Raw genomic sequence first — 20,405 nt, 5'->3', positions numbered from 1 at the left:
TGATGGGTTTTGAGCATTACAACATTCCTATGTGCACATGGAACCCTAATTGCTTTGGATCTAAGTTTTTCTCTATTGAACATGAAAATTGAAAACCAAAGAAATGAACCCTAGATCTAGTGTATACAATTTTGAAATTCACATATAAATTAGAGTTTGATGATTACCTCAGTTGTTATGTAGCAATAAGAAGTTTACCTTGAATATCCTTGACCTTTGAAAGCTTAGTGCTCCAAGTGTTGCACCTCTAATGGAGTCGCAAACACTCTATGCAAAGGATGAGAGGAGAGATGCTAGAAATCAGCCACCTTAGGGTTTCTTAAAGCTTAGGGACGATTTCATCATGTATGAGGGGCTTTATATAGTTGTGGTTGCTAGGGTTTTCAGGTCGAAAACCTAATACCTAGGTTAGGCACCAAGCAACCCATGGACCCCCTCTTTAGATCCCTTGGACGAAATCTATAGGGCCTCCCAATAGGATTTCGTCCACTCCACTCTATAGAGTCCATCTGCCCAGTTATGCAACTATCAATAAATTGCACAACTAGTCCCTCTATTATTAATCAGTCCTTTGATCCTAAAATTAATATAAGATTAATTTCTAATTAATAATATGCTTTCCAAATAATATATTCATCTTATAATATATTAATAAATAATAAATCCTACTCTCTCTCTCTCTCTCTCTCCTCTAGTCATCCTATAAAATTGCATGAGCGAAGGCAACCCAAAAGGACCATGCTCATAATCAAATCAAGTACATAAAAATATAGTTATGAGCTTAGATACCTAATCTAACAGTCTCCCACTTTGATAAGTCTAATAACTATTATTGCAAGTATGACTTCAAAATCTGATCAGCAATTGTAGCTTTCAAAAATTGTTGTCGAACTATGAACTTATCAGTAACGCGTCCTTTAGATAAGGGATCAAAATATTCCTCTGTTCTAGTTATAGACATGAGATATGGATTATAATCATTCTATCTGTCCAAGGTTTGTTTCCCGAATTCTGATTTATGATGACTGACAATAGACTACAATTGAACACATCAACTAAGTCCAGGCTTGGCCAATTGCTTAGGATATCATCACTAAATCATCAAGGGGCCCACAAATATCACTTTTAACCCACTTTGGGTGTAAGGATTGGATAAACTTTGACTCATATGCTTGTACTATTTACTCATCAAATCACACACAACAATAGATTTTATAACATCAAGTTACTGATGTGTTTACGTATTATCAATGCGCAACCGACTCGTAAACAACAACTCAAATGTCTCTGTTTCAAGAATATAATATATTATCATCTCACAATCACTTGTGGTAAAATCCATGAAGTGATTCAGATGAGTGTGGGTTTAATCCAATACTCTAATTCTTATTTCAGAAGTACTCATGAACACTGCAACAAACTTGTGCTATGTCTAAGCACTTAGACAATCTACATTCATGACAGTCTTACCTCATTACTTACTGCCAAAGTATGACTGAATGTGGATGTTTAAATAATCTTATTATTCGGGAAGTAAAACATGAGAAGTGAAACACAAGAATAATCTAATCCAATATGGTCTCAATCTTTTGAGTATAAATAAAACACTTATTATTTAATCACCATATTAAATAGACCTTACTCATTGTCTAGTGTTTTCATTAATCAAATCGATAATTGAATTAAAACAATAGTCATCCCATGCTCCAAGCATGCAAACTATGTTTATCTATGGTCCTTCCTTTGTAAAATAGATCAATTGAACACATTTCCAATGATTCTCATTTCACAAATCCCTAATCCTTATTGTTAAGAATACAAAACTTCTTACAACTACTAGAATCTTGTTAGATATAAACTTACATGCAACGTTCCTTTTCTAATGTCAAGGCACCAAAGTCACAGAGACTTTGCCAATGGCATTACAAAGCATTCCATTGGAGATTGTTACAAGACAATTCCATGGAGATGAAGTCTCACATTCAAGGAACATTCCTTGAACATCCTTCTTGCATAAGAGTTTCTAACTTACACATAGATTCTTAATATCCATCTCCCATTATGGAAACATTTCCATAATTACCATATGACTATCCATTCTAAATAGAATCATATCTATTCAGAATCATTTCAATATGGTCCAACCATTACAACACTCCCAACTGTCCACAAGCAACCAATCTTCGGTAAACCTTAGATTGTCCTCGACAGTTGTTTAAAAACCTTAGTCATATCAAGTTCTTGTCCTTTTTCCCTCTTAATACGCTAGGCACTTGGAAAATCAGAATACATTAATATTATAGCATATGAAATTGATCATATATCCGAAGCATATGGGATACGATTCATAATGTCTTACATAAAGACATGATACTAGAGTAGTCTCATTCTATAATATTTCCATATATATAATTTCCTATGTTGAAACATTTCAACATCACATTCATATATATCCATGACTAAGTCCCCTTAATATTTCAATCTAAGCTTTTAGATTCGAAATGAAGTATCGTTGCCCTCTCCCTTAAATCATTCTATAGCAAAACAACTTTTCAAACTCTGCACATTTGCAAATTAAAACTTTGTTTCCTATAAATAGCATTGCTAACTTGAAACATTTAACATAATAATTTTTCTCCCACTAGGAAAATAATTACATTCTTACTAGCATAATACTAATGCTCCCACTAGCTTTGACAAGTACGTAGAAATCAGCATGACTTCTAGAAAGCAATACCTATTGACTTTCATACAAAACTTCAAATTTCTGATACATGGTGCTATGATAAGTCTCTATCTAGACTTCTCAAGCTCATACACCATTAGTTAGATAGCTTATGTGTGTGTCTAAACCTTTTTAGAACTTTACATCGATAAGTCCCAAATGTTCAAACTATTTTCCATTTCTCACAATTCGAACTATGAAAAGGGATGTCATAATCATACTCGAATTTGAGAACGCAATTCCCATAGCTGCTAACTCTAATCCTTCAAAATCTACTAGTGAAAGTGTTTCCTTACAATCATTTTCATGAAGTAGAGAGAAACCTCTTACCACTTAGATTTCTTTGATGTATGTGTTCCTATCCATGTGAACTTTTCATTTCCAACCACTATCATAAGACATGGTTCATGATAAAATGCAAAATCATATGGACTGAACTTGCTTATTCTTAATTTCTTGCCATCTGACAGCATAAGGGCCTACTAGTGCTTCCAGGTCATTGAGCAGCTCACCCATACAGATCAATATACTTTCATCAATCAGGGGCTTTGCATTATGCAATCAATTGAGAACTCATAGAACTCACATGCATAGTCAACTTTACTGGAAGGGACACAGAAACAAGAATATGTCGACACGATAAGTCATTAACCTCAATTCGTTTGCTAGTGATTACTAAAAGGTTTATTCTTGATTAGCTCTTAAAACTATTCAAGGCCATTAAGACTTCCACTGACCTTTTGACATATAAGATTCTCTGTCAAGCAACATTCCTTGACAAACAAATATTCAAAAGTTAGTGCGGATTCTTATCAAGATAACACTTCATGTAACTGGTCTTATTTAGTCTTTGTTTTAGCCAAAACATCACAACTACCACTTCCAAATGTGAAAGAGCAAGAAACATTTCTACTCCACATTTCATAAGGTGTTATAAACCTACTTAGAACATGTTACTGACTAAATAATCTTAAACATTATTCATCTAGCAATGTACTATGCGTATATTACATACTAAGTTACTACTAGATAGATGTTCATATTTGATTTATTGATTTGAAATACATTCCATCATTCCAAAATTTTATTTATGGAATCTTTAGAGTCAAAATCGGAAAATGATGACAAAAAGTCACCAAAGGGCTTTTGGTCTAGCGGTAAGGAGTGACTTTCTCAAATGAGATGCCATGGGTTCAAGTCTCACTAAGAGATATAGGTGTTTAAGATTAAATTAGAAGTAGAATAGGTGTCGTTTCAAAAAAAAAATGATGACAAAAAGTCACATTAAACAAAATAACAACAAAGTAAAAATTATATGTGGGCATTGTTAAATACACCTTAGTCTAGTTTATTCTAACCTAATTATTGTATTGATAGTGCCAATAAAAAGTTATAAAAGTTTTAAAAAAACAAGAGGTGGATGGTATCTATGTTACTAGAATGTGTATGAATCAACAAGATTTTGATGGTATTCAGAGATCCAAGCTTGCATGATACCAATTTCTCTCTTTCTTACATCTCGAAGCCACATGGGATCTTCATTGGTTGCAAATCTTAGGTCAACATGATGTGCCCCTGAGATGACATGCCAAAATAGTGAATTTTACAAAATAAAATAAACATATTTATTCTTAGAGTTGCTCTATCATTCATGTAGTTCTCTTCAGGGATATGTATCTTATGATAACTTTAACTTAAAGACACGTTTGTAAAAGCTCTTTTTTGTTGATTTCATCATACAATGAGATATGTAAGCATGAATGATTATGATAAAACTTAAATACCTTCTTTCTCAACTATGGCAATAATGCTTTTTGATATATTCTTTAGCACCCTGTTTAAATACAAAACAAAACATTCGGTTTTCATACTTACACACACACAAAAGAGGGATATCTAAAGAAGAAAAGAGAAATACCCGCCACCGCTCCAAGGGTCTCGTAAACCGTTGAAAAAGATGATATTACTACCAAAATGTTTTAATACTCTTCTAATATCCTGTTTCATGTGAAATTCACCAAGAAAATTAGATTCAACTCACTCACCATAACAGTATTAATTATTTGAGTTACCTATCTAAATCATTGTATATATCTCTTGTTGGAAACAAATGTCATCTTTATAAAATCCAAAAGAAACACTACACCTTATTAACCACTAGATCTTATTTCAGTCAATGAAAACCACCATTTTTTATAAAATTTCCACTGTGGCCACTAATATAACTATATTTCCGGTTTAACAAGTGTTAAAAGTGATATAACTTCTCATTTACGCACACAATATCATATGTACACGAAATAGCATTTTATTTTCTGAAATGACTTTTTATTTCCTGGCTTAGCTACATTATACACATACCACATAGACAAATGAAACTCATTTCAGAAACTTATATGCTATTTCACGAAGTACATATGGAAATATATATACACACATGTCGGTTTAACTCCGGTTAATAATAAAGGGCGTAGTAATCAGGATAGAGATTTCTTCCAAAAACAGGTAACATTGTGCCAAACAAAATATATACGTTAAATTATAAAAAAGCAAATTAAAATATAGTATATATAAAACTATGAAAATTAGAAGGAAACTACGTAAACATACATGGCCACCAAATTCCGTCGTAATCCAAGTAGGCCTGGGTTGGACCTTATAATTTTTTTCACAGTATCGAGAATGGCCCGTGTAAGTCTCTGTATAAACTGGAAATATGCTGTCTTCATTACTTCCACTTGTCGGCATTATCATCTCTGTGCAAGCCTGGCCTAAATCGTATTAGCACTTGGTTTGACTTTTCAAAGTGAAACAAAGTATCTCTTTTAAACTAGAAAAATTAGTATAAACATAATAGAGTCGTTGTACATGATTCTTTTTTTTATCATTAATGATATCATAAATGACGTTCTCACAATAGTGAAAATATTTCTTACCTGCCATTGCCATCCTCCAAGATCATGGGGATCAGAATTGTCATTTAGGTCAAAACATTTGACATCTCCAGTGTAATTATAATAGACGTTAGCTGCATGATATAATTTTGCAAACGTGTCGTTTCCGAGGGTAGGGTTGTCAATTGCCTTGCACATCTGTATATACACATATAATCCAACTTTTATATATATATATATATATATATATATATATATATATATATATATATATATATATATATATATATATATATATATATAAAATTGAATAGAATAAAAATGGTGCTAACAATATTTTATTTTTATACTATATCATATTTACAACGTTGTTTACGTCAAAACTATATTTCATATTATATTTAAAAGAAAGTTATGTAGATTGTCAAAATATCATTCTACTAACTTTACAAAATATATGACAAAAATATAATCAAAGATATTTGTATATTATTAATTTGCATTAGTTGTTATTTTATTATAATGTTATCTCTCTATATTAATAAAAAACAGTGTTACTTTTTTTGTCATGCGTCACTTTAATAGACATCATAATTAATATTATATTATGTGTCATTTTATTACTTCTTAATTTTAAATTTGCCACAAATAAATCAACAGCAAACTTGAGTCAAGAAATAAGGATATAATCTCATAAATTAACATAAGCTTTTGAAAATGCAATAAATAAACAACTATTGAAAACGGAATCTAATTGGATACTTTAAATGATTAGATGTACAAATTATCTAAAAAATATTTGTTTGCAGGATTAATGATTGTGATTCTTATAATATTATGTTGTTTTATTAACGTTAACTAACTGGATAATATACAGGCTACTACCTAGATTTGAATATATAGAGTCGTCTTTTATTACTTGAAACAAATAAATGTAGATTTTACAGATTTTTTATTAATTATATATTAATTGTTATAATATGTAGAATGTACCTAGTTACCTTAATAAACGAAAAAAATGAATAAATATAAAATTTGAGGGTGCAAAATTAACACATAAAAGTTAGGAAACTGTAGAAAAACTCTTTAAATTTTGGAAAAGTTTCATCTTACTTCCAATTTTTTTAACAGAAAAATTTTAATTATTTAATTTTATACGATAATATATCATTTCATATTAAAGGAAAAAAAAATTTAACTGAGAGCAAAATGAAGTAATTTGAATTTTTATGTTAAAAAATAAACTTTGTGATTAAAATGAAACATTTTCAAAAATATTTGGAGATTAGTTTACACAAAATACGTGGTGTCATATTAGTAACATCACATGATGATGCAGGAAATGAAGTGGTGTTTGGAGATTAGTTTACACAAAATAGTGTAAAAAATAAACTTTTTGAAGAGGGTGTTTTGGGTAAAAGGATTTTTGTAAAAATATCCAAAAAATCAGGTTTTTCTGATTTTTTTAAAAAGTTACTTTTCCTTCTATAAAAAATTCAAAATAAACTTTTAACAAGTTTTTACCAAACATGTTTTCTCTGTTATCTTATCTAAAAAACCCTTTGCCCTCTCAAAAGATACCCAAACACCCCCGAAGTAGGATTGTAGATGATAACAATGAGATTATTAACCAAAACCAATGTTTGTCAAATATTATGGTTTTTTTGTTTAAGTAAAATTGGTTTTATTTTTTATTTTTTGTATTTGAATTTGGTTTTTTTGAGAGTTGTAGATAAACATGGTAAAGAAACGTTGAAATTGGAAAATAAGGGTTTTATTTTACAAATAAAATACAGGTATAGATAGAAAAATCTAAAATTATTTTATAATATTAATTCAATACAAAAGAAAAAAAAAAAAAAAAAAAAAAGGGGGGGGGGGGGGGGGGGGGGGTGGGTAAGTTCATTGTGAATTAAATTATGACAATCAATTATTGGTATTGAGGTTCATCTTTCTTGACGTATTAAATTATGACAATCCATTATTGAATTGAGGTTGGTCATATTTCATACTCCTTCACCTACAAATATTTATATATTTAAAAAACACAAATTTGTATAAATTATGCACGTGGTTTCGCATAATAAACTACTTTGGTTCCATTATTTTTTTGGTATAGCATCGATTACGTCTGACAGTCGTGTCGTGTTCGGATTGATGTTTCGATGGTTGGCAAGTCAAAATACATAAACCTGAACACGAAACATTTAACTATACATGTCAAGGGTTAGCACGTCAGGGGTTGATGGGTTTAAAATATAAACTAATATACGACCCGCCAACCCATTTATTTATACGAGTTCATAAGTTGTGTGTTTCGTTGGTTAGCTTTAGGTTTGTGGGTTTATAGTCAGATTCCATAAATAAAATAGATAATTAAACATGAGTAAAATCTAAATGCAAATGAAAATTAAAAACATTCATGGAAATATTTTCAAACTAATACATTAATAAAAACATTGATAAATTCAAGTGCTAATGTAATAGTCATATTAATACAAACATAGATACAAACATTAATCCTACATTCCTACGAATACTATTTAATACATTTAAAAAATATTAAAAAAATTATTAAAATTTTAACGGATTGACGGGTCAACCCATATATTTTTTGACAAACTCATATATGACCTAGTTGGCGGGTGACGGGTTGAAAAACTCAAACCAAACCCGTTTATTTCGTGTCATGTAAAGAATTATCAGGCCTAGCGTCGATCCATATGGTATGTATTATTTATAATGTTCGTCGATCCATATGGCATGTATTCTTTATAATCTTCATCCCTTTGCTAATAAATAAAACTATAGAGTCGTTAAGTGTGTGTAAAATGACTTATTCTTGTCATATTTTTGTTTGTTTATAAATATTTTCTTAAATTTAAAGCTCACCATGTTTCACCACTCCCACTTATACCCTCCTCTTGTTCAATGTATGATCAAACCAACCCTAGGCATTGTAAGTTTTCTAGAACCGACAAATATATATATATATATATATATATATATATATATATATATATATATATATATATATATATATATATATATATATATATATATATATTAAAATAGAGTCACACCTAACAAGTAACTAGACGAGGATGCAAGACAACAATTTTATAAAACTACAAACAAAGAAATGGGTTAACACACCAATCTATTCAATTTGAAAGCATATTTGTTTTAATCCATGTGAATACCATCAACTTGATATTACCCTCCACCTTGGTAGGAGAGATTAACGTGTTGTTAAACAACCGTCATTTTTTCCAACCAAATCCACCACAAATTACCATGACATATAGTTACGAGTATTGGTCTCTGTTTAGGATATTGTCCCCATTTAGCTGCAAAATTAAGAATATCACCAACATCATTGCACTGTGGAATTGTAGTATGGCACCATTTGAAGATCCACTCACATACTGTTGTTGCAAAAGAAAATCGTGTAAGTATATGCCTTGTGTCTTCCTCGCCACTTCAACAATGACCATGCTGAGAAGAGTCAATGTGTACCCCACATTTAATCAAATATATTGCAGTCAAAATACGGTTGAGGTTGGCTATCCAAACAAAACAATTGACCTTGATGGGTACATCCTTGCACCACCTAATTATTGCTCCCCCATATGGTGTCATAGGCCGATCAATTCTTTATCTGATGAGTAAATTGGTAGTGTAGTTGACGTCTGATGAGAGTGAACAAGTCTAGGAGTCTAATTTAGATGTGTGATTGAATACACCCATGAAAACTTCAAGAGAACTCAAATCCCTGCTCTGTAAAGGAGAAATTGGAAGAGACCTCCAAGCCCATATTGGTCCATGTAGATTCAGTCAGTCCCTAACCATGCATTTCTTGAAGCGTTCAAATTGGTATCATTTTGGATATATATATATATATATATATATATATATATATATATATATATATATATATATATATATATATATATATATATATATATATATATATATATATATATATATTTATTCAAGGGCCCGCTAGTCAACCAAGTATCTTACCATAATAGAGTTTTATTACCTCTATTTGTTTTTTTTATTATTATTACCTCTATGTGTTGTAAGTTGTGGACACCAGTAATTATTTAACTCTAGAAGGATCAAGTATGAGCTGCCACACCATTTGACTATGAGTGATAAATTTGAAGCATGTAGTGAGCCAACCCAAAGTCCAACACTCTCTTTTGAAGCAATTACTCTTTCCCACGAAACACAATTGAACTTTTTTCAATTTCCACCACCGCCTAATAGAAATTGTCTTCTAATCTTCTCAAGAGAGTTAAGTACACTCGCGGGAGCAACAAAACAGTGAGAAATAATAGGTTGATAGATTGCCCAAAAAAACTTTTAGAAGTGTGAGTCGCCCGCTGAAGGAGACTGTTTTGGACTTCCATAATGACAGTTTGAAACGAAATCTCTCAATTACCGGAATCCAATTTTTTTACGAGTCATATTAGCACCAATCGATACCCTAAGGTAAGTAAATGGTACAGAGGTCAGTTCACAACCCAACGGGGCATACCAACATCAAGTTTCTTGGAATGTGACACCTACTCTGAATATCCTTAACTTATAAAATTTGACTTTGAGGCCAGAAGATATATGAAGGATCAAAGTATACGTGATAGATTTCTAATGTTGTCCTGTACCCATTCTCCCATGAAGAGTACATCATCGGCATTGAATATGTGGGAGATGCCGGAGTCAACCCTTCGGATCTTGAGACCTTTTAACATGACTTTCTCATATGTTCTATTCATTTCAATGTTTAGACCCTCCATGGAAATTATAAATAAGAACGGGAAAATTAGGTCCCCTTGACTAACACCCACTAAGATCAATAATTGATTCGTTGGTGTGCCATTAACTATAACTGAAGACATCGAGGGTGAAAGACATCAATAAATCCAACTTCTCTGTTTGATACCATATCCTATCTACCAAAGGATCGAATCGAGGTACTCCCAACTAACGGAGCCAAATGCCTTGTCAAAGTCAACTTTGAATAATATTACCTTTTTCTTCATCTTTTTCGCCCACGAATAGATTTCGTTTACAACCAAAGGACCGTCTAGATGTTTCTCCCTTCAACATATGCGGATTGTACTTCATCAATGTTTTTTCTAACAACTTCATTTAATCCCGAGGATAGGAGCTTCAAGGTGATGTTATAGATACAAGCGATCAAACTAATAGGATGGAAATCGCTCAACTTAAGTGGATCTTTGATTTTGGGGGCTAGAGTAACGAATGATGAGTTGCATCCTCTAGCAAATCTCCTACGGTTTTAGAAGTGCTTAACGAGTGATAATACGTCCTCCTCAACTAATCCCCAATATTCTTTTAGGAATTTAAATGTGAAGCCATTCGGCCCCGATGCCTTCTTGTTATCAAATGCCTGAACTGGCATTTTGATCTGCTCACGTTAAAAAGGACTCTCCAATTTTCGAGTTGTCATTTGGAGTCAAGCGCTTAAACTTATCACTGATTATCTTGGGACGTAAGGGCCACCATTCCTTAAACTTGTTTTCAAAAATTTCAAACACCTCCCTTTTAATCAATTCAACATCAATGTTTCAGTTTCCATCTATAATAAGACCCTTGATATTATTTTTTCGTTTCTTTTTGTTAATGTATCCATAAAAAAAATCTGAAGTTTTCGTCCCCATCTACCACCACTTGATTCGAGATTTCTGTTTTAAATCTAAAACAACCACTTTTTCCATCTCAATTATTCTCGTGATCCTTTCTCTCTGTTCTTATATTTCCATCTCAATTAGATCCCTAGATCCAACCAGTGGGTCGATGTCATCTACCTTAGTCTTAACTTTTTTAGGATCGTTAACTTCTTTAGGATAGTCTAGTGCCCTCTACTTCTTGATCTCATTCTTTAAGAATTTCAACTTGTCTAAGACATATGCATCAGCAATACCATATACTTCTTGATCTTATTATTATTATTATTGTTTTATTGTTTTTTCTAGTCGATGTGACTTCATAAAATCTGATATGATATCAAAAAAGAAAATGTGACAATGTGCTAAGCGTGCTACCACTCACTTCAACCTTAGATTTAACGACAACAAGGATCAACGTTATTATTATGACATACCACATGTACTCTATAACATCCCAAGTCAGAAGCAAGAGTTACAGGGAGTAAAGTGTAAATTAAGTCAGTGACCTGACGAGTAGGTCCTCTTACTCGCAAAGTCTGAGCGGGATTTTGCTACTGGTTAAGTGGCCAAATCGCCGAGTCGGCAGATGGACTCGATGAGTTGGTGCTGAAGGGAGAAAACCCTAATCCCGAAAGTTGTACCCTATAAAGCACATTATAGTCACCCTCAACCTCTTTACTGCTCATTTGAGTTCCAGAAACCCTAATTAGTGTGTGTGAGCCTCCATTGTTAAAGTTTGAGCTTGGATGAAGAATTTAAGAGGAGAAAGTTAGAAGATCAAGAGGCTAGCATCGGGAGATCATTGTAGATCCGAAATCTACTCCTTCATGGGCACATTTTTGAGGTAACAAGTCGTTACCTTGAGTTTTCTCTTTCTAGATCCATTCTTGGTTGTTGTTTTGGGAATTTTAGCTTGATTGGAACCCATTTCGGGTTTAGAGGTTAGATCTGAAGTTGAAACTTCGTATCTAGGTTAATAGTGAGTTATGAAAGCTTAAAGAATCAGCCATGGGGTTTGATTTAGAGTATCTTTGTCCCAAAAACCTCCTTATAGCTTGATTGGAGCTTGTTGAGCCTTGCATACACGTAAAGTTGGAAACTTTACGTGTGAATCTGGCCATAGGAGTCCAGATCTATGTATTGGAAGCAATGAAATGGCATGAAATCGTCTGAATGAAGATGTTCCATATGGACTCGGCGAGTATGGGACATGACTCGACGAGTCGGGCTAGATATCAGACTTGAGTCGCATAGTAACTCAACGAGTCACATGGGTAGACTCGACGAGTTGTATGAAATGGGCAGGAACTCGACGAGTTGGAAGAATAACTCGGTGAGTCTGTTGAAGATTGCCTTGGACTCGGCGAGTCTGGTCGTGAAGTCCTAACCTTTTTTGGTTGAGCTGTGAATCGGTGAGTCGAGGGATGACTCGGTGAGTTAAGCAGGAAGGGACTTAAAGCTTTATGGACTCGATAAGTGTTGGGGCGACTCAGCAAGTTGAGTCGTGGCATGGGATTTTCTGAGCATAAAGAACTCGACGAGTCAACAGGATGACTCAGCGAGTAGGGTCAACCAGGAAGGTTGAATTTGACTGAGGACTTTTACTTGGACCAAGGGTTGACCAGTTTGACTTCCAAGGGTATTTTGGTAATTATTGGTATTTATTGGTTTTGGTTATTTGGTAATGATCAGTGGTGGAGTTCGTGTTGGTGGTCGAAGCAGCGTGGTCTTATTTCTTCAAAGTCGGCAGTTGCAGGTGAGTTATCCTCACTATATCGACAGGGTCTAAGGCACCAAGGCCGACCCTTTATCGGATGAGAATCTGGGTAGTTGTTTGTTATGTTATTGCTTTGCTATGTCTGCATCCTGGTAGTTAGGATGGTATATGTTAGAGACCTGGTTAAGGTCGTTATCCTGGTAGATAGGATGATGCTATGTTAGTGATCGGTTAGGTCGGTATCCTGGTTAGGTTGTTGCTATCTTATGTGATCTGCTAGATCGGTTGATTAGTTGAGAATTGTTATATGATTGTATGTTTATGTTCACATGGTTGTTGGACTGGGGTTGGGTTGAGGTGGGTCCTTCTTTGTGCTGTAGACTAACATACCCAGGGCGGACCGGTTAGACCGAAGGCCCGACGAGCGGTCCTGATAGGCTGAAGGCCCCAAGAGGGCGGACCAGACGTATCGAGGCTCGGAGAGTGGACCAGACAGATTGAAGGCCTGGTGCAGCGGACCAGTCATACTGTAGACTCGGAGAGAGAGTGGACCAGGTAGACTGAAGGCCTGGTGCAGGCGGACCAGTCACATTGTAGACTCGATATGCATGACTGTTATGTTTATGATGTTTATGATATGATCTGATACGTGTATGATATTGTGGTTGGTATTTTGGGGGTAACTCACTAAGCTTTCGGGCTTACAGTTTTAGTGTATAGTTTCAGGTACTTCAGGAGACCGTGGCAAGACGAAGGCGTGATCATACTGCTCCTCATTTTTATGTAGATGTTCTGGGATACTCTGATAATAAAAGAATTGAAAACCTTTTTCTAATAACAATGAATATGAGTTATTTTTGAAAAGTTTAAATTGGTTGTAAATTTCACGGTGCTACATACTGACGTTGTAACATATAATAGAAAGAAAGTTCAAACTCGTTCCAAACATAATTTGGGTTTGGGGAGACAGGGAACACATTACCCTTAAAATATGCAACGTTCATCAATTTTTTTAATAAGAACTCAATAATTGAAAAAAAAAAATAGTTATATTAGATTCTAAATATAACATTTTCTGATTAGATATATATATATATATATATATATATATATATATATATATATATATATATATATATATATATATATATATATATATATATATATATATATATATAACCAAGGTCAAATAAGAGGGGAAATTTTGGTAGGAAGGTAAGAAAATTTTGTATATATATATATATATATATATATATATATATATATATATAATAATAATAATAATAATAATAATAATAATAATAATAATAATTCATTTCAGACGAATATAATTTTGTGAGACCGTGAGATCAAATGTTTTTAGTGAAATATTATTATATTGTATTGTTTGCTTGTAATATATTCTAACATTATATGTTTTAAAATATTTCAATGTAAAATATTTTAAAATTATTGTTTTAGATTATTAGAATATTACACATATTTATTTTTTATAAATACTAGAATTTTAGAATACTTTACTACAAAAAAAGTGGTGTCATTTTCTGATAAAATTAAATCGTTTAATATGAATGTAACTATCTCTCTCTCTCTCTCTCTCTCTCTCTCTTTATATATATATATATATATATATATATATATATATATATATATATATATATATATATATATATATATATATATATATATATATATGGGAAAAGTGAATATACCGTTAAGGGTATATAAGCTTAGATACACAAACTCATAATAATATGTTGTTTTGTTTGATATATTCATTATAATATTGTTAAACTTCAATTCTTAACTTGATTTATATTCAATATTTTTAAATTTTCACTATTATCTTTCTCTTACATCACATCTTTTTGTCGAACACTTACTAGGCTATATATATTATTGTTGAAAATGACAATTATGTAAGAGAAAGATAAATATAAAATTTATAAAAATCTTTGAAGTAATTCAAGTTAGAAGTTAAATTATAAGAACATTAGACAATTACGATGTCTATATATGATACAAAACGATGTAGTATGATGAGTTTGGGTACCTAAGCTTATATACCCTTAAAGGTATATTCATTTTTCCATATATATATATATATATATATATATATATATATATATATATATATATATATATATATATATATATATATATATATATATATATATATATATATATATATTAAATTTGATCATATAAAAATAGTTGTATAAGTATATTTCTAAAATAAAGATAACTCTAGACGGTCGCTCGTCATTTTTCACCTTTCAGCTTTGGAACGGTCCAAAGAAAGACCAAAGTTCTAAACCACAATAACCAGTTATTTAATTTTGTTATAAGTGTATGTTATTAACCGTTTTTATATAAAATAAACTAAATAAATAGAAAACTAAATGTAAATGTTACTTTGCATATTCCCAAATTTGTGATAGGTCATGGCATGCTATTTTTTGGTTAGATTTGTTTGTATTAGATAGGGTCACAAGTTCATTATTCGTTAACTACATTATTTAATAAATTATGACTAATAAACAAAATGGATCGGATATATAATAAAACATATTGTATTTTTATATTTTTGATCAACTTATCTAGATATAATTTTTTACTAGTAAATGAAATGACTAATAGTTCTCATTTATTCAGTTATTCATCATATTTCTGTATTCTAGATTAATTATACTGATTATGATCAAATTAAATAAAAATAAATAAGTAATATGATCATGAAAATAAAAATACATACATAATAAATAAATATTCCTATTGAAATGTTGAATACTTATTTATTCATGAAATATGCAACACTCTTCAATTTGTACCCCGCTCCACAAAATTGGCTTATAAAAAAAATCAGATTATCTATTTTTAATTTTTTGTTAGCAATAGTTTAAAATGCAGATAAATTTGATTGTATGTCCAGACGTTTCTAAACTTTATCTCACTAAAAAGTAATTTGTATAAATTTAATAACTAACAAGCTTTATTTTTAAATTATATATCAAATCAATATGAATACCTCTTTGACAGGGAAAGCGGGCAATGGAGCAAGAAAATCTGACGGTGTTGGATAATCCGTCATTGATGCATAAGTAAATGCCGTCTCAAGCCACCCTTCTAGACTACCTCCGCTAATATAATTTCTGCATAACCAAATTATTTTAAATTTAACTAATCTCAAGCTTATAATTAATTTCATATAACAAATAACTTAATTAACTCATGGAGAATACCATCTTACTTGCATATATGAAAGGATTTTCGAAGCAATTCGAGTCCCCCATGTGAACTAGCGGTATCCTCGATTTGGTTCCACGATCCTTTTATTACTTTGTAACAGTTTTCGCTCTCACTCTATGATTTTATATGATTAATATGCATATTTCTTTTTTCTTTTATAACAAGTTTCTACTTGCCAATAATGCATGAAAAATAGGTACCTTAAAGTCTTGGGTAATAATATTGTTGAAAGAATATTGAGATGTAATGTTCTCAAATTGAAGGATTGGTGCAGAAGATGACAAGGCCCCAATGGCCACATGTGGATACTTTAGCCTAAACCATGCAGCCAACACTACATAACAAAGAGAAACCCGTTAAACCTTTTATTTTATTTTTTAATTCTAAATATGACAATAAGAATATTTAAATAAGATTAAATAAAATAAAAGAAATCATACTTCCACCATAGGAACCTCCAAAGACGATAACCGGAGAATCCATGGCTGTCATATTGTTCTTGAGATCAAGGATGAGTGTAGCATAATCAGCTAATGCTTGTGTCGAGCTCAAGTATCCCAAACGTTTTGAATTCTTGTATGCTTTCTTCCTATCACCTCCATATGGTATCGATTTTCCATAGTACCTATGCTATAATTAGTTGCACATATACAAATTAGAAACACTAAGGATCTACTTTTTCAAGAAAATGGATTAGCGTGATGAACCTGATTACCTCAATGAAAACGAGGAGGGCCTTGAACTTAGGGGCGATGTCATACATGAAGCCAGTGTTCTCAGCGAACCATTCGATATTTCCTTCATTCCCGGTGTACACAAAGATTGGTGCTTTGCTTTTGGGGCCACCCCAAGAGGTGTCATTGATCAGATACCGTTGTTGGAAGGTTTGGTAACTTTGTGGATTGTAATTGAAGTGATCAAGGATTTGAGTAAAGTATTTTGTTTTGTAAAGCTTGTTGTTGCTTGAAAGAGATGGCGTTTCAGGGCGGATGATCGATGAAGGGAAGTACCTATATGGAAACTTTGCAAAAGACGAGGGAGCCGATTGCAAAAATAGTAATGAATGGAACATGAGAAATATCCATGGTGCCATTCTTGTGTCTTAGGTGTTGAAGAAATGAACTGATAAGGTTATATCACTTTAAAGAAGTTGAGGAAGTCTGATTAAGACAAGTCCCAAAAAACCGTATGCATCTTGATGTATAATATATAAGTTATTATTATAATATGTATTTAGATTTTGGAACTATGCGTAGGAAAGAAGCATTTGCACTTTAATTACATAGTGCATGACCATTGTGGGTGGACATATTGCAAATAAAACAAGAGAGTGTTGAGTATGATTGGTCCATTCACGTGGATCAATAAAAAAAATCTACTTTAAAATGGAAAATATCATTTTGTTGGAAACTTCATCTAAAATAATACTTGTTTAATGATTAAAATATAATATTAATATTTTATGACTCTGGTTTTAAATTTACATGTGATTAGTTTCTCGTAGGTATCGATAAATTGACTTGTTCTTGAACGTCGTTTTTGCTAAACATAATATTTCCTGTATATTATCCCTTGTCGTTTAATTAGAAATATATACCAAAATTAGGCTGGTTACCTGAAATATAATACAAGCTCAATACGAATTTAAAGCTTATTTACATATAATCATACTAATATGCTCCGATACTTTAATTTTGAACGTGAGATCTGTCACAAATGTTTAAACTATCCTCAAAATCCAGAATGGATGGAAGACCTTTGATGAAGATATCAACATATCAAGAGGAGGAAGAGACATGCAAACCAATAATTTGCCCTATCTCCATTTTTCTCATGTACGATGTGTATGTCAATCTCAATATACTTGGTTCTCTGATGTGGAAGTGCATTGTTTGACAAGTACAATGCACTAACGTTGTCGCAATGGTTAATTGTTGCCATGTTAGTTGGATGGTACAACTTACGAAGAAGATTTCAAAGCCAACATGTTTCGACCTCGATGCTAGATTGTGAAACGGTACCTTGACATTTCGATGATCTTGATAAGAGGTTTTGACTAACAAAAACACAATACTCGAATGCGGAGCGTCGTGTGGTGTAGTAACTAGCCCCATCTGTGTCTGAATAAGTTGTGAGACTGTGAGATGGAGAAGAAAAAAATTGAAGTCCGTGATTGGTAGTATCATGGACATATCGATGTACCCTTTTGAGAGCTGTGCAATGTCACACCCCCAAACCAGACGGTGGAAATGTCCGGGGTTTGGGTGACTTCATTTTTGTAGTATCATCACAGAGTATATATGTAACGCTCATAGATTAAGGCTAGTCAATTTAAGGACAATAAGCGTCAAAAACAACTTTTTGAAGGAAGATTATTTTGAAGGAATAATCTTAACTAAGTTGTAGTATATGTTACAAGGATTCCATACATATAAAGAATGCTGAAATCCGAGTTATAACGAAGAAGTTATGACCTGTCAAAGTTTCGCGACAGAACTAGCACGACACAGTGCGACATAAATAGTGAATTTATGTTAGAGCGATATTTGGTCTTAGCGATCTAAATGAAAGTCGTAAAATACATTAAACCGAGAGCGTGCATGAAAAGAACGCCAAAATCTGACTTCGTATGAGGAAGTTATGATTTTTCGAGGTTTCGGCTTAGCAGTGCACAACCCGAAGTTCGAATATGAGATTGATCGATATTTAGCCGAAACAATCTAAATGAGAATTGAATATCTCGTCGATAGTAGCGCAACGGTGAAAAGACAGACGAAAACGAAGTTCAAATGAAGAAGTTATGAATTTCGAACGGAGTTTTCTTGTCCTGGCCTACTAAAAATTATATAATAAAAATAAAGTCAAAATTAGCCAACGGAGTCTAAACGAGAATTGTAGAGCATAATCTCGCCTACGTGTGGATATAAATAACGTCAAAAACGGAGCTCGTATACGAAAGTTATGAATTTCTGAAGTTAGGGGCGTGAACCCCAAGGCTATGTCAGAGCTCACGAGGTGAGCATTAGTGGCTCATGAGGTGAGCAGATGATGGACGTCTTCCAGGGCAAGTGGCCATGATGAAAGCAATGATGTATCGAGCTCACGAGGTGAGCATATGTAGCTCACGAGGTGAGCATATGTGGCTCATGAGGTGAACCTATCATTTTTGCCCTATAAATAGAATTCAAGGGGCAGCCGAGTTTGGTTACTCATCTCTTACTCTCCCACTCTCGATACTCTCTCTAAGCCCTATTTTAACCCCCCGAAGCCCTGGTATCATCTCGAGACCCGAAGCGAGTCCCGAAGCCCGAAGATCCCGAGAAGTGAAATTCCCGAGCCGAAGCTCTGCTTGCGAGAAGCTGGTTTTTGTGAAGATCTTCCAGATCTACCGAAGAATACTACTTTTACAAGCTATAGTGTTGTCCGTGAATCGTCTAATCAAGTGAGTGTATAGTTACTTTCTTTTAACACATAATATATGTAGTAGTTGCTATGAAATACGTGCTATGTGTTATGTATTGTTTGTTTATTTGAGATGGGTGTGGAATGGATGTTTTATACATGTTTTAATGATTTAAACCATATACGTATTTTATATCTACAAATATGTTGGGTAGAACATGGGTAGATGAAATACCTGGTGACTATGTGACATAGTTGATAGGTTTTGGGTAAAACAAATAAACTAGAAAACAATTCCTAAGTTCACATGCAACCTACTTTGGATCTATGTTTTAACTATTGAACATATAACTTTGAATTGCAAATAAGAACCCTAGAGGAGAGAGGCTATTTTCAAAATAACTAACTAGGGCTTAAGAGTTACATACCTTTCAATTGTTATATCAAACAATTGATAATCCTCTTGAACTTGATCTTGATCTTCTTGGAAGCTTAGCACCACAAATGTAATGCCTCTAATGGAATCACACCCAAGAACTAGCAAGAAGGAAACTTGAAGCATATATATATATATATATATATATATATATATATATATATATATATATAGAGAGAGAGAGAGAGAAAGAGAGAGAGAGTATGCAATTTTCGGCCCTAGAGTTTCTTCAAAGAAGGAGTGGTCGATTTTAGGAGCTGGGAGGCTCCTTATATAGCTG

General features: G+C 32.7%; 1 protein-coding gene across 1 annotated transcript; it reads right to left on the bottom strand.

The window, feature by feature from the left end:
- Nucleotides 1-3,977: 3,977 nt before the first annotated feature.
- Nucleotides 3,978-17,462, bottom strand: LOC145001139 (uncharacterized). Its single transcript, XM_078960488.1, has 10 exons — nucleotides 17,003-17,462; nucleotides 16,728-16,917; nucleotides 16,488-16,621; nucleotides 16,289-16,401; nucleotides 16,067-16,190; nucleotides 5,662-5,817; nucleotides 5,336-5,491; nucleotides 4,644-4,723; nucleotides 4,510-4,559; nucleotides 3,978-4,300 (listed from the first exon to the last, which is right to left on the bottom strand). The coding sequence occupies exons 1-10, from the start codon at nucleotides 17,378-17,380 to the stop codon at nucleotides 4,161-4,163; spliced, it is 1,521 nt and encodes a 506-aa protein (XP_078816614.1). The 5' UTR covers nucleotides 17,381-17,462; the 3' UTR covers nucleotides 3,978-4,160.
- Between the last annotated feature and the right edge of the window lie 2,943 nt (nucleotides 17,463-20,405).

This window comes from Lactuca saligna, chromosome 6 (genome assembly GCF_052625555.1).
Source record: "Lactuca saligna cultivar CGN05327 chromosome 6, ASM5262555v1, whole genome shotgun sequence".
In the NCBI taxonomy this organism is placed as follows: Eukaryota; Viridiplantae; Streptophyta; class Magnoliopsida; order Asterales; family Asteraceae; genus Lactuca; species Lactuca saligna.
Note: the sequence above shows the minus strand (reverse complement) of the source record. Positions and strands in the feature narration are given on the sequence as shown.

Bases quoted from the DNA above. Each gene is read 5' to 3' on its own strand.
- LOC145001139 (XM_078960488.1), bottom strand. From the start codon at position 17,380: ATGGCACCATGGATATTTCTCATGTTCCATTCATTACTATTTTTGCAA. The intron at 16,622-16,727 runs GTATGATTTCTT...TTTGTTATGTAG, and splicing joins TGGAGGTTCCTATGGTGGAA to TGTTGGCTGCATGGTTTAGG. The intron at 5,818-16,066 runs GTATTCATATTG...GTGTATATACAG, and splicing joins CCGCTTTCCCTGTCAAAGAG to ATGTGCAAGGCAATTGACAA.